The 14,344-nt window shown below is 31.1% G+C and overlaps 1 protein-coding gene across 2 annotated transcripts in view; it reads right to left on the reverse strand.

The window, feature by feature from the left end:
• Positions 1–11,227, reverse strand: part of LOC124357331 (hypoxia up-regulated protein 1) — a 31,759-nt gene extending 20,532 nt beyond the window's left edge. For both annotated transcript variants that reach the window (XM_046809023.1, XM_046809022.1), the window contains exons 1-7: positions 11,070–11,227; positions 8,505–8,625; positions 6,547–6,812; positions 5,701–5,906; positions 3,888–4,065; positions 2,963–3,149; positions 1,591–1,740 (exon numbers count right to left, since the gene is read on the reverse strand). In XM_046809023.1, coding sequence (XP_046664979.1) covers positions 1,591–1,740; positions 2,963–3,149; positions 3,888–4,065; positions 5,701–5,906; positions 6,547–6,812; positions 8,505–8,621 — 1,104 coding nt within the window. In that variant the 5' untranslated portion in view covers positions 8,622–8,625; positions 11,070–11,227. The remainder of the gene's footprint in view (positions 1–1,590; positions 1,741–2,962; positions 3,150–3,887; positions 4,066–5,700; positions 5,907–6,546; positions 6,813–8,504; positions 8,626–11,069) is intronic.
• Positions 11,228–14,344: the final 3,117 nt, after the last annotated feature.

A 14,344-nucleotide genomic window follows, 5' to 3' on the forward strand; every position in this document is an offset into this window, starting at 1 on the left:
TAATAATATTAAAAAATATTCTTAATATTAAAAAATAATCCAATAATACAATTCTATTGTAAAGGAATTTACAGAGGTTCAGAGATATAGCTATATTTTAAGAACAAAGTCGTATCCCATATCTACTACTATAATTTGATTGATGATAAAATTTAAATTGATAGATTATAACACAAAATGATAATCAGTTAGTTGGGTTTTCTATTTATGGGTTTCTATGACTTGGAATTAAAATTTCTAAAACAAGGAATTTATTAAATCAGAAAGGGAGGGATTAATTAGACTAAATACATTTATAATGAACTTTAGGAGATTGTTTGCTAATGTGATATGATAAAATTAATGAGGCATTTCAGTTTGGGTAATTAATATTATGACACACAAAACATTATACCACTTTAAGAAGGCAATTTGCAAATTGCTCCTTCGTTGCCCCATTGTAAAGATTCTATTCATAAATATAAGTCCAGTAGTGAACTAGAAAATCAACATCAGTTGATTTGCATCCCGTTTCAAGTTCAAGTCACAAACAATAAAAAAAGGTATTTTAGAACCTGTTTATATTTCATATTTTGGTATTCTAAAAAATACTTCACACTAAATTTATTACTAAATTAAAATTAAATCATAATGAAATTGTAATTTTATATTATAAAACTAAATGTATTGATTATTCAGCACCTTCGTTCATTGTAAGAAAATTTATATACAAAGAGTTATATTAATAGAGAAAGAAAGATGACCTTTGTTGTGTTACATACAAATGGTAACTCTATGTTCTGAGAAATGGTGTCTATATTCTTCTTCTTTAGATATCAATTACAATATATTTCTAATTTATTCTTCTTACTCCTTTTTTTAACAGATGGATTAAAAATTTATCACAGTTGGAACCAAGGTGAAGTGTTAGAGAGGGCTTCTTAGTCCTAACTTCACCTAGTAAAATAAGACACCAATTATCTTTTACCTTTTAAACCTTGGTACAATACGCTATGTATGAAACATTGAGAGTGAATTCTTCATTTATTTACACAACTATCTCAAATAAAATTTTAATGAATTGGAGAGATATTATGTTGATAACAACTCTGGTTTAAAAAAATGTATGTTTGCTGAATTTAGTCATATCTAATCAAAATGGTCATTTACCCTCATATTATATTAACAGCTTTAGTATATTCCTTTATTGTTGAACTAGTATTTATATTTTACTAAATCTGTGTATCCTAAATATACTACACAGTGAACTGAAAATAAACACTGATATTTGGGTTGTTATATATAATAAGGATATATAAAACCAAAATCAACAATAAGCAACCTTTTTTCACCATGTTGTAAGTATAAGTAGAACCATATTATTACAAAAGACCTATTTACACACATTGAAATAATTTTAAAATAAAAACATGCTACCAAATGAATTTGAACATTCATTAAATTGGTATAAGCGGCAATAGCCTAATTTTATTCCAATAAAGATTGAACCACAAAAAGCAGCTGTGTAGATAACATTATCTAAGTATGTAAATTAAATGCATCCACTAACCCTCACTTTATTTCTACATCATAAGCTGCATCATATCATACCTGACTAATAATATCCATGGTAAGTCCTGAAGTTTTGAGAGCTTGTTGTATTGGATTTTTTACTCTCTCAAAAAGATCTGAGCAAAGATTTTCAAATTCTTCTCTGGTAACCTGAAGCTTGAAGTCGATTTCATCCAGCAAGCCTTCTATCTGTCAATTTATTACAGTCAATTAATTAATATACTGTAGCTTAAAATTACTCAAAATAAAATATCAACAAACAACAGTGAATGAAAAATTGTATATCCAGTAATGGCGGCAATTGTGCCCCAATCACACAGTAAAAGTGAATTGGGTAGCAAAATGTTATAAATTAGTGTTCAATAACGAGCAACATGGTTTTCTTAATGGTATATCAACTAGCTGCCTTGATAGTTTCGCAGAGTCTTTAATTGAGCCAAATGATGGAAAATATATAGAGTGGCTGGAATTTTTATGGATCCATCCAAAGAGTTTGATAGTATTTTACATTTTAAAATGATTGGAAAATTAAATAACTTAGGAAAGAGAAATTAAATTTTATTAAACTTGCAGAAAACAATATGCAGAAATATCTTATGTCCACAATCATCACATCTTGAAGTATCGGTCAAATTCACAGACAGTGGAGTATATGGAGTACCCCAAAGGTCTATTCTTGGTCTATTGTTATTCACTTGCTATTTGAAAAATATGCTAAAATGTCTAACCGAACTAAGTCATTTTAAAAACCAGCTGGGTTTCTGTGCAGATTATTCTAAACTAATCCATCTTTTCAGAGACAGAGACACAATTACAGATTCTCTTATATAACTGGCAAACATTCAAGATTTGTTCACGTATAGCTAATAAACAAGACAAAACCAATTTTATATCATTCAGCACTAAGCAAAATAGGCGGAATACCTATTTTCAAATTTGTATTCATGATGAAATCATAGAGCAGACAGAACAGACAAAATGTTTAAGCCTTTACAAAGATAATAAATTGAGTTGGAATTTTCACTTTGGAAAGGTTTAAGGGCAATTTTTTTTTTTAAACAAAGAATCGGTTAAAACCCATTTATCGCCTTAAAATTGTAACAGTCAATTTAGTGAAATATTAATTAAGCTCATTAATATCCTTTTTTTATTTTATTTTTTACAAAATTCAATTTTTAATAGTTTACAATATTGTGTATTTTAAAAATTGTAATATTCATGTATTTTGACACTATTCATTGTATGGATTGTGCAATATAAATAAAGATGTTTTGACTTGACTTGACTAGTGTAATTATTTAAATTTTAAGCCTGCTAATTCCTGGAAGGTGATTTATTGAGGTTCTCACTAGTCAATAACATGTAAATGAAAAATAATAATGCATAAAATGTTAAATAAATGTTGGGTCACCTGGGCAAAATGATCCACATTGGCACTAAGAACATTCTTTACTCTCCCAGCTTCCTTCAGCAGCTTGGCCATCGCCCGGTGATTTTCAAACACATCCTTAGTTGTTTTTTTCATCTCATTAAACTTTTTGGCAAGATAATCTCTTAGTCTTATTTGCATTTCTAAGCCTCCAAGTGTTCGATCATAGCTGCAGACAAGAACAACAGTAAGTAAAATGGGTAAAAATATAAAAAGTATGTATTCCACAATTAAAAAAAGCAGCTTCCCTTATACTTTTGACTTAATTATTCTCATATAATTATTATGTTTAACACTGATTTGTATATTTTTTAATTACAAGTAACTATTTTTGTTAATAGTAAGATATAAAATTACACTAGGGGTTTTGAATGTCTCAAAATGAAGAGAATATTGATTGTTATTTTAGAAAAAACAGAGATACAGTTAAATTTTAACTTTTAAAATGTCTCTAAAAACATTCCAACGATTTTCATGTGCTTACGCTGCATTACTACAGTCAACAAGTGAAATTTTAATTTTTGCTACTTTTTATATGGTTTACTCTCGTTTATGCACATCTTGAGAATTTTTTAGAAAATTTCAGCCAACCAAACGAGAACCGATTAATTTCGCTGAAAGTAGTAAATTTAAGCCTCCTTGGCCTTGTCACGTTGGCTGATGGTGATAAAGCTATTACATATAAAGGTTAGTTTTTTTAGTGTGTCAAGCTAAAAAAATTTTTCTGTGATATTTTAAATATTTTTATTAATCTTATCTCTTCTACACTCAAAACTCTACCAAAACTAGCATAGCTTATCAGAAATTATTGTATTAAATGAAATTCATCTATAGATTTTACTACAAATATGTTGTTAACATTTAACTTGGCAAAACTACTATTAACTAAAATGAAAAAATGTCATACCCAACACCTAAAATGGAAACTTGAGGATTTGTCTCCACAATCCCTTTCTCTTTAGTTTTAACCAATTGATAGCTAACCACGGTAGCTGAGGTACTTGAAGCACCCATGTCATAGAACATTACATATTGGGCAGTCTCATTGAAGTCTTTACGTCTGAAGATTCCATAATTCAGAGCAACTGTAACAGTAATACATTGTAAATATCTGTTTACTAATCTCAATTACAAGAGGTTATTCAATGTGTTTTTCTTATGATGGTCATTGGCCTGTTGACTGGTTGATGAATTAATAATAATTAAATTTAGATTAAGTGATTAATTTAAGTGGATAATAAAGTTAAACATATTTTTCAGTCTTCTAATCAGTCAGTGGATTACTGATTAAGTTTCACATTAACTCTTTCTCTTCCAACTAAAATAATAAAAATTGTCCATTGACGGGCTTGATTTAATTAATAACTACATTAAAAATAAATAGAAATACTTTAAATACTTAAAAACAGTAGACCTGGAAAAAGATATACACCGTTAAAATAAAAAAAAAATATATTATTCCACATATTCACAAATTATTTGAGATATCAAAAACACGAGTATCTTAAAAATGAAATTGTATGGGAAATATACTACTAGACTACTTGGAACAGCATTACTACTCAGTACTTTTTACAAAGTATTTTTCATTATTAAAATTACAAAAATTATAATAAACTTTTAATAGTAAAACAACTTTAAATATATTTAAAAGCGTAAAGTGATATGTATCACACCATTGTAGAAAATAACAAATTGAATCCATTGGGTAATGTGTGTTTTCTCAAACATTTGAATTTTACTAAAATTATCTGTTGTTGCATTGATGTGGTTTACTAAATAATAAAACTATACGTTGTCCTCCAGAAAATTCTTTTGAAAATGGCCACTGCATTCTTAGGGTTAATTAATATACCCAATTTCAATATAAGAAATTACATAGTATTTATCATTGTAATAACACATTAAAAAGGTGTGATTTGTGTCCTAGAATCAGTGATCGCCGGATATCCATCAATAAAGGTTGTTCAAGCATTATCACAAAGTATACAGTGTATGTATGCAGAGGTTTTGCATTCATGACTCACATGGAAGAGAAAGAACGAATTTACTCTTAAGTGCCAGTTTTGTTAGGTTTTATTTTATGCTACCAATCAACAGGATGACTGACGGAGGCTATCATCAAGTGACTCGGAATAGAGTGGCTCTTCTTTCTTCCCTTGTAAATGTACAAAATATAAAATACTGGTGTGTATTAGAAAATGTTAATTATTGTGTTCTTTTTTTATTTCTAGGTAAAATATTTAAAAAAAATATATTGTTTTAGGGTCTAGAATACAGTTACCAATCAATTGTTATTGATTTGGATTGAGTCTGTTTATCCAGACAAAATACATTTTTGTATTAGCATATACTAATATAAAAACAAGACATATTGTAATATAAAAAAGTGCTACAAATGATATTTTTTAAAGCAGTGTTAAATTTTAAATTAAATAAAGAGGGCTGACTAATCTTCTGAGTTTCTGGCTTTCATGAGGTGGAGCGAACCCAACAGTGTAAGGAATAAGCTATAAATTGCATTGCAATAATATATTAACGTGCCGTTTGACATGCTCTATCGTATGCTCTAGAGATCATACGATATTTTTATCCTAGAACGTTTTGTTCCAGAAACTACCCTCCTAGAGCAAAATATTTCTCCACAGTTTGAAAAAATATACATTTAAAAATTACAATATATAATTTTAAACCTTTTTGGACTCAGACATAAAACATACCGGCCATGTAATCATTCATCAACTGTAGCACTTTGATGTCAGCCATCTGAGCAGCTTGGAGCACAGCTCGCCTCTCAGCTTGATTGAAATAGCCAGGAACTGTGATCACTGCCTCGTTGATGGCTTGGTTAGCTGAGCTCTGTGCGAACTGACGGGCCTTGTGTAGGATCATGGCTAACAGCTCCTCCACACTGTATGTAGTTTCACTGCAAATATATTCAGCATATATTGAGCAAAGCCAGTTTGTGTTTACAATACGGATTGCTATATGCATATAGGAATCTAGATATATACAAGGGTTGTCCAGAAAGTATTTATTAATGACTTTTGCAAACAATATTTTTAATGGATGTGTTACAGCTTTGCTGATGATATGGCATTGCCATACAGTTCAAACTCTTTGAATATGTTGACAAAACAATGCAAGATAATTTACAAAAGATATCTCTTTGGTTCAACTGTAACAAGCTTTATTTGAATGTATCCAAAAATATTCATTAATTTTTCTCTTTCTCAATAAGGTTATTTTGCATCTTTAACATTTCAAAAAGAGTGTAGTGAAGACAGTTATCCCTTGACATTCTAATGCAATGTCAGTTTATCAAATATTTAAGTTTACACCTATATGAAAATTTGTCATGGGAGGTTGTTCATGTCAATTCATGATATCTGAATCACAGTCCTTATTGAATATACAAATAAGGAACGTTTTAATAAATTACCTAAACCGTTTTATAAACATATACAGTATTAATTGTTATGGTCTTGATTATTTTGACAATGAGAAGTGTAGAGCTTTTTCACACTTTTAGATATCTAGTAACTTGGAAAATAAAATTTTATTACCTGTCATGCTGAAAGACGACTGTGCCTCTGTCTGGATCCGGTTTTATATTGTAGTAGGGAAAGCGTTTCTGGAAAAGTTTGACAGCTGGATTTTCTACATTTTTCCCCACAAGATCTAGCAGGTAACTGTAACTATTTTGTGGAAAACGAACACCCACTGTCTGAGCATCTTCACCGAATGTCCTCTCACCATCTCGGAAGGAAATGCAAACAGGTGTCTTGCGCTTGGACTCTTTGTTCAAGGCTATTTCCATTGGCACTCCCGGCTACAAAAAAGATGGCGGATTTCACAATCAAAATATGCAATAATCATAATATTACATCTTAACAATACTAACAATCTACTTACCCACAAAAAATTAAATACAGATTAATTTAGATCACTACTAGGTTTTAAAATATTAAAAGAATATCAGTATTCTGCTCGTATTAGTATTGTTTGGTACTTTTTTAAGTATACTGAGTAGAATAAATATTTGCATTAAAATTACATTTTCAGCAAATAATGAGCTAATAGTCTAAAATTGGGGTTTTGATGTTTATGTAAAATAAAGCACTTTTGCAAACAGTCTGTAGTCGGAACAGGATATGGAAAATAGAAATCAAACACAATTCAACTGTAAACTAATTTTTAGTAGCTTATTTATGAAATTTAAAAATATATAAGAACTTATGACTTACAAAACATTTACACAATTTATTGTCCAAAAATAGTTCTAGGCCTATACAAAAATATATTAAATAATAACATGAAACAATACATTAAGTGTCCTTGATTTACAGATAAAAAATTAAAGAACAAAAGTAAGAAAGAAAGAAGGAAACACTTCTTTATTGAGGCGAAATTAGGACCATATGGTCCTTTCTTACATTTAACCTCTAGGTAGAACCAACAAGGTTTCTATAAGCCTATTACGGTGACAAAATGAAAAGTACCATTATGTCACTAAAAAGTCCAGGTCAATGACATGTTTTTATACTATGGAACAGAAACAACAACAAAAAGAAAACAATATTGGTAATTTACTAATACAGTAATAGAATACTAATTTAACACATTAATTACAATTACAACAAAACTAAAATAATTCTGTATGAAACATGATTACTGATCTGAACCATACATCAGCACAGAGTTAAAAAGTTGTCAACAATTTAAAATCTTAAAATATTTTTGACCTTACTATAGGGTCAGAAGAAAATCTCATGAGGACGTGTAATAGAAAAAGTATACCAAGGTCAGCCCCAAGAGTTGGATAGTCTTAGAAATCGAACACTACTAGAAGCTAAACACCCTCATTACTACATTACTACATCGTGTTCTGAATACCTTACATGAGCATGAACAGAGAAAACGGAATTATTTGTGGAAAAAACAAGTCATGGATCCTCCACCAGAACCATCCTCCCACTAACAACGCTTTGTCACTCGAGATGCTTTTACCCAAACACAATATCTCCATCTTAGACTATCCACCCTACTAACCTGAATTGGCATGAATGGTATTACGGAAAATAATCTGAAGCATTGCTATTCATAGTGAAAAATTTGCAAGGAGGGAAGTACATTGAAATTAAAGTGGATAATATCCAAATATAAATATTTGTAAATAAGTCTTCTTTCAGCCTCAGTCCAATTTTTTTCTAGCCACACCTTGTACGTTATGAATTAGAATTGCACAGAGGACAATAAAAATATAGGACCATAAACCAGACACCTTTATTTTCAATCCAAAGAAATAAGCTTGTTTTCTATATTTTCATTACTTCTCACAGATGGAATAGCCTAGTGCGTATATACAGGTGTGTTACAGTTTTGCTGTAATGTGACATTTTTTTTAACTTAAGAGTTAAATATTCTTCCTATTCAAGTAATAAATCTAAATTTAAATATCCCTTTTTATATTTTATAAAAAACTATAATAATATACATATTAATAACACATTATTGTACTCACAGATACAATGGCTACTTTCATCCATTCAGTACCTAAATCAACACTCATCACGGCAATTCCCTCAGCCAACTGACAAAAGGCTGCAATTAGAGCTGTCGCAATAACTAAGGTCTTCATTATTCTGTAACACAAGCAATAAATACAAATTAATCTAAAAATCAATTTCATTAGAACTGAAATATATGTTACGTATTTATAACTTCCTTTATCACCAGTCAATAGATAATGATCATTCTTTCCTCTAAAGTCAGTAAAACTATGTAGTCAAAGTTTAATGGTGACACTGTCTCTTCACAGCATGATTGTAATACCTGTACTGCTATTTCTGACAGCTAACAGTTGTCATAGATTGCTAATTAGCATGTTAAACTTCTTTATGCACAATGAATTATGCCAGTTTACTTGTCAGTCCTTTGCCAATATTATTTTGGGATGGTACTTAATATCAAATATTAGCAACAATGTAAATTTGCAAGTCACCTGCTTTCATTTAGTCTATTAGCCAAATTTTTTTTATAAAATAAAAACTGATTTGCCACAAAAATTTTGTCAATTCAAATTACTGATTGGAAATGCAACTTGCTATCAATGTGGAGTTTGATGGCACCAAGGTGCCATCCCACGCTATTTCAAACAAGAAAACCATCTCTGGAGATAATACCTAAATTCAAGCTCAGTTCACGTTACCTCTTAATAACTTTTTATATTTATAATATGTACTTACGTATTTATCTACTTATATAGGCTAATAACAAATAGTAGATAGGGTAAGAGTGGTCTCATTCTCTCCGACATCGTCATGGTGACAAATATTTTCACAGTAACTTTAAATAAAGTATGTTCGGCTGCAGTATAATAAGCAACCACCGTCACAATCGAATCATGATTATCGATTTTAAATATTGATATTATTGAATTCAACATTAACCTACAGATATTCATAATTAATCATTGCCAGCTGATTTTATTTCATTATGTACTGAGTAGGCTAGACGTCATTGTCAATTGTTATTTTTTGTAAGTAGTAAGTTGTAGGTTAGTGACAACAAAAAGGACATTGGAGATGAATATGCTGATATTGTTTCTAGATATTGCTGATGTTGGCCAAAATTGTATTTGAACATTTTAAAAATAAAAGGTTACGACCATTCGACCATTTTAATGCTAACCACAGTACAAACTTTGTAGATCCACTAACTTCTGCAAACACCCAAACTACAAAATTTAATTTGGGGAGTTACTAAGAAATCCATAAAAACTGGTCTCAGAAGTGACTGAATTGTTGATCATCTTGCAGAATATATGCATCAAAGAGAAGTAATAGCAGGTGATCAATTCTAGAATTTTGTTTAATGCTACCCTGTGAAGTTATTGTAAATACTACACTATTAAAGAGTGGTTTAAATACAGTTTAGTTATTTAATACAATTTGAAATAAATACATTTCTATTACATATAAAAGTATAGATTATCTAGGGTTTTTTATATCGATATTGAGAAACAATATTACTCAATTATAACTTTTCATATAACTAACTGATACAGATTTTTGAATAATAATTAACTTGTATCTACTATGAACACTTTTTTCACTTATAATAGACGTATTTTGTTTTATAGATAACATACAAGTCTATCCTGCTCGTGGAGGATCATGGAACAAAGTTTAAAAAGTGGCATATCAGCTGACTTGCTTGCAGATCATCTCTGTGAGTATTTGTGCACAAGAGAAGTATGGTTTTCTAGAGAAGATACTTCAAAAAATTTTTGAAAATGGTTAATCATTGCTACACTGGAGAAAACAAATAATTACGTATATATTTTGTATTTCCTGTTATAAATGATTTTTAAGTTGTTATCATTTCATTATTATTTTTTAGTTTTTCCTATTTCCAGTTCTAATAGTTTGTTTACGAGTGATTATAACTATGTTCGTTGTATTAGTTATTTAAATTTAAAACATAGGCTAATTGTGGTTGTCTATAGGATATGATTTATAAAGGTGTATTCGATAAGTGAATATTAAGTATCGATGATTGATTGTTTGTGGATGATTTGACTGACGAGGTGGCGGCTTATTATACTGCAGCCCGTAATTATAGTAAATTAGGTTATGCTGTAAAAAGAAATTTAAGATTGCATTAATTTTTATAATGAATCAAGGTGATGTAATTGCCTGTGTAGTTACAAAAAATATCCCAACTCAACTAGGGATAAAAACTAACAAAATAATGTAGGGAATGATGAAATAAAATTGGTATAGGCCTTGGCTAGTTTTTTATCTTAGGGCTTCTAGAGGATTCTCTTTTGAGCAATCTGGAAGATGATTAACTCACTTACAATTAATTTTTAATATTCAAAATAATACATAACAAATCTGCAGTAACTAAATATTTAATTTGCTATATTGTATTAAAATGTTTTTCTAATTAGCCTATGTATGAATAATTAATGTAAAAAGATTTAGTAATGGACTAACCCAATAAAGTATGAGTCGTCTGCACTCCGTGAGCACAAAAGAATTTTCAGAAACTTATTTACTAATAACAAATAACATAAGCTTACCAAGGTTTTATATGAAGTTGATTAATAAAAGGTATTCAAGTATTTTATTATACAAACAATGGCATAGTTATAAAGATGCGGTCTCCCTAAGCTACAAATTCATAACAGAAGAACACGTAGAGCCATGTGTTTACACTGGAAAGATCACCAATGCCTTTAATATTTCGTCAATTGTTGTGTGTCAAATTGTTATTGGTTGTAGTTTACAAAGACTAAAGATCTAACATGGTAGGCAAATTAATACTGTATGTTCTACAATGTAACCAAAAGGGCCGAGTCTGTATGCAACACAAAAATATTGCAATTACGACCAGATAAAAAGACATTCAATAATACTAGGTATACACTCTATGGATCGCGTGAAAATCTAAACAAAAAACAAAGACTTCTTTATTTTTTACCAGACATTAAAATGAAATCATTAAGTTAGAATGACGTATAGAATCACTATTTCAAAATGCATCCTTCAATACGTATTTAAAAAAGACCGGCGCTGTAGTAGATAATATAAACTCTAGTTTAAGGTATAAACCAGAGAATGTTTGTCCAAACATGCATTAGGTCAAATTTTGTAAAAGATATGCTTTCAATAATGTTCTCATAAAAATATTTTACCTTGAGGCTGTGCCTTCCTTATCATCAGTCATGTTCAGTATAAATAACAATTAATGTATTGTAAAATCATAAGCCTTTACCTATTTCACATTTTAATGGTTATTTTAGCGTACCTTTAGAAATCAGCTATAAAATATCCATATAAAATTTGTTCTTTCCTACAAGAGTCCCGAACTAATATCTTAATGTACAACTCCAGGAGGGTTCACTTCTGGCTGGCTGCTAGCAGAACTTACACGGTACAGTAAATGGTAAAAACGTATCACTCACACATATCTGTGCTACCCAATGTATGGCGGGAACGGAACATCACTAATATCATTTGTATGATATTGCTCATATAACTAACTGTAACGTTAATTATGTAAATAATCCTTGTTCTCTAAGCTAATGACTCTTGAGCATTGTATGAAGTTTTTGCCTTCCTTGCTGTGGACTTGTTATTAACAAATGAACATTTTGTATTCATGTCTTGTTTTTTGTTTGTCATAATTAATCCACAACAATATTTAACATTGTGTCAGGATTATTTGAACCCGTGATAAATCAATTCAATGAAGAAAATTTTTAATGAAATCGGTCTTGATTAATCATATTTCCTGATTTGGGAAGACTAGCACGAAGTACAGGGACTAACTAGAAGTTATTCAAACAGAAATTTGAGAACTATTTAGAAGTTTCTGGTAATGAAAAGAAAACGAAGGAGGTCAAAATGGCAATGCTTTAAAATTGCATTGTGAATGAAGCCTTAGAAAATCAAGTTGATGTAAGTTTAAAAAAATTGGAGATCACAAAATCTCAAAACCAATGTTGGAAGCTTTTGATCAGTACTGTGAAACCACGGAAGAATGTATCTACAACAGGTCTCTCTCTCTCTCTCTCTCTCTCTCTCTCTCTCTCTCTCTCTCTCTCTCTCTCTCTCTCTCTCTCTCTCTCTCTCTCTCCTCTCTCTCTATATATATATATATATATATATATATATATATATATATATATCCCTCCCTCTCTCTCTCTCCCTCTCTCTCTTTGTAGTCTCCCCCTCTCAGTTGTGGTCTTGCAGCGGAGTAGAGTGGACGTGTTTCGTAACCTAACCTAACCGTTAGTGTTTTGACATTCAATTACTTTCCTCCAACACTTGTTTTGAGTTTTAATTTATTTATAAAGTGTTGTTCACTATCGCCATGAATTGTGTTGAGTGTCGTGAGGAGGTTGCACCTGAGGAAAAACATTTGGTATGTTTTTATTGTTGTGTTGTATATCACCTAGTGTGCCTACCGAATATTAAGGACGCAGACTATGAGTACATTATCAGTACTGCGGTCAACTGGAAATGTCCTAGTTGCGATAAGAGCAAAGGTAGTCGCGGTGACAGTACACCATTAACACCTGTGGGTCAAAAATCAGACTATTTTTCGCAGGGTTTCGGATCAGATGGAGATTCGGAATCCAGTACGAACAAAAAAGTGTGCAATAAATGCAAGAAAGGTTTCTCTAATAATGCCCACAGAGCACTGTGTGTGCGTTGTAATCATGCTTATCATTTCAAGTGTACAGTCCCGGTTATTTGCAAGGATGATTATTTTAAGGTTAAAAGCTCATGGACCTGTCATTTGTGCGGGGATAGCAGGAAACAACAGGCAACGAGGAAAGTTGCATCAGCATGTCCTCCGTCCATTGGAAAGATGGATGTTGCGTCCTTATCTACTGATAAGACTATTGTATCTGTCCCCACTGATAAGACTGATGCGGTTATTGGGTTCTCACTTTCTAATACCACTATTGACGTAAACAATATCACCTTGCGTGATATTATGAATGAAATGTTTTCGTTTCGGAAGGAAGTGAAAGAAACCAATCAACAGTTTGAGTGTGTCATGCAGAAGTATTCCGAATGGCTTGAGGAAAGTACAAAGAAAATTGAGGATGTCGCAAATAGGCTGATTTCGGTGGTGAATAATATTGAAGCCCTGTCTCATGAGAATATTAATTTAAAGAAGACAGTTGATGATCTGGCTGTTAAATTAAATGATTTGGAACAAAAAGGAAAGAAAACGAAGTTGAAATTCAGGGCATACCGTTTCAAGAGGGTGAAAATATTGTAGCACTACTAGAATGTATGTCTGATGTAATAGGCTTCAAGTTTGGAGAGGAGATGCTTGATAATTGTTTCAGCTATAAATCTTCTCGTTTAAATCCTGGTACGCCAGGTGGTATTTTGGTTCGGTTTGTTCGCAAGCTGGACAAAATGCGTTTCATGGATTGTCGCAGGAAGAAGAAACATCTGAACTCACGTGACCTCGGTTTCCACGGTGGAGAGGGACATGTTATCTACGTTAACGACACTCTGACGTCAGAGCGCCGCAAACTCCTGAGAGCTGCACGTGATGTAAAGAAGTCTAAGCAGTACGAGTATTTGTGGATGAAGAACGGGCGGATTTTTCTAAGAAAACGTGAAGGGGACCGCTATGTAATCGTTGAGAGCCTCAATGACTTGGAGAAATTAGCATGACTGCACATGAAGTTCCAGGGAAAATTATACTTTGTATTTGTAGTATTTAAAACCTGTATTATTAATGTCTTAGGCTTGTATTTGTTTACTAATTGTTGTGTTTGTATTGCAGTGTAGTGTGTATTTATTATTGTATTTTGTATTTGTTATT

The sequence above is a fragment of the Homalodisca vitripennis genome, chromosome 3 (genome assembly GCF_021130785.1).
Source record: "Homalodisca vitripennis isolate AUS2020 chromosome 3, UT_GWSS_2.1, whole genome shotgun sequence".
In the NCBI taxonomy this organism is placed as follows: Eukaryota; Metazoa; Arthropoda; class Insecta; order Hemiptera; family Cicadellidae; genus Homalodisca; species Homalodisca vitripennis.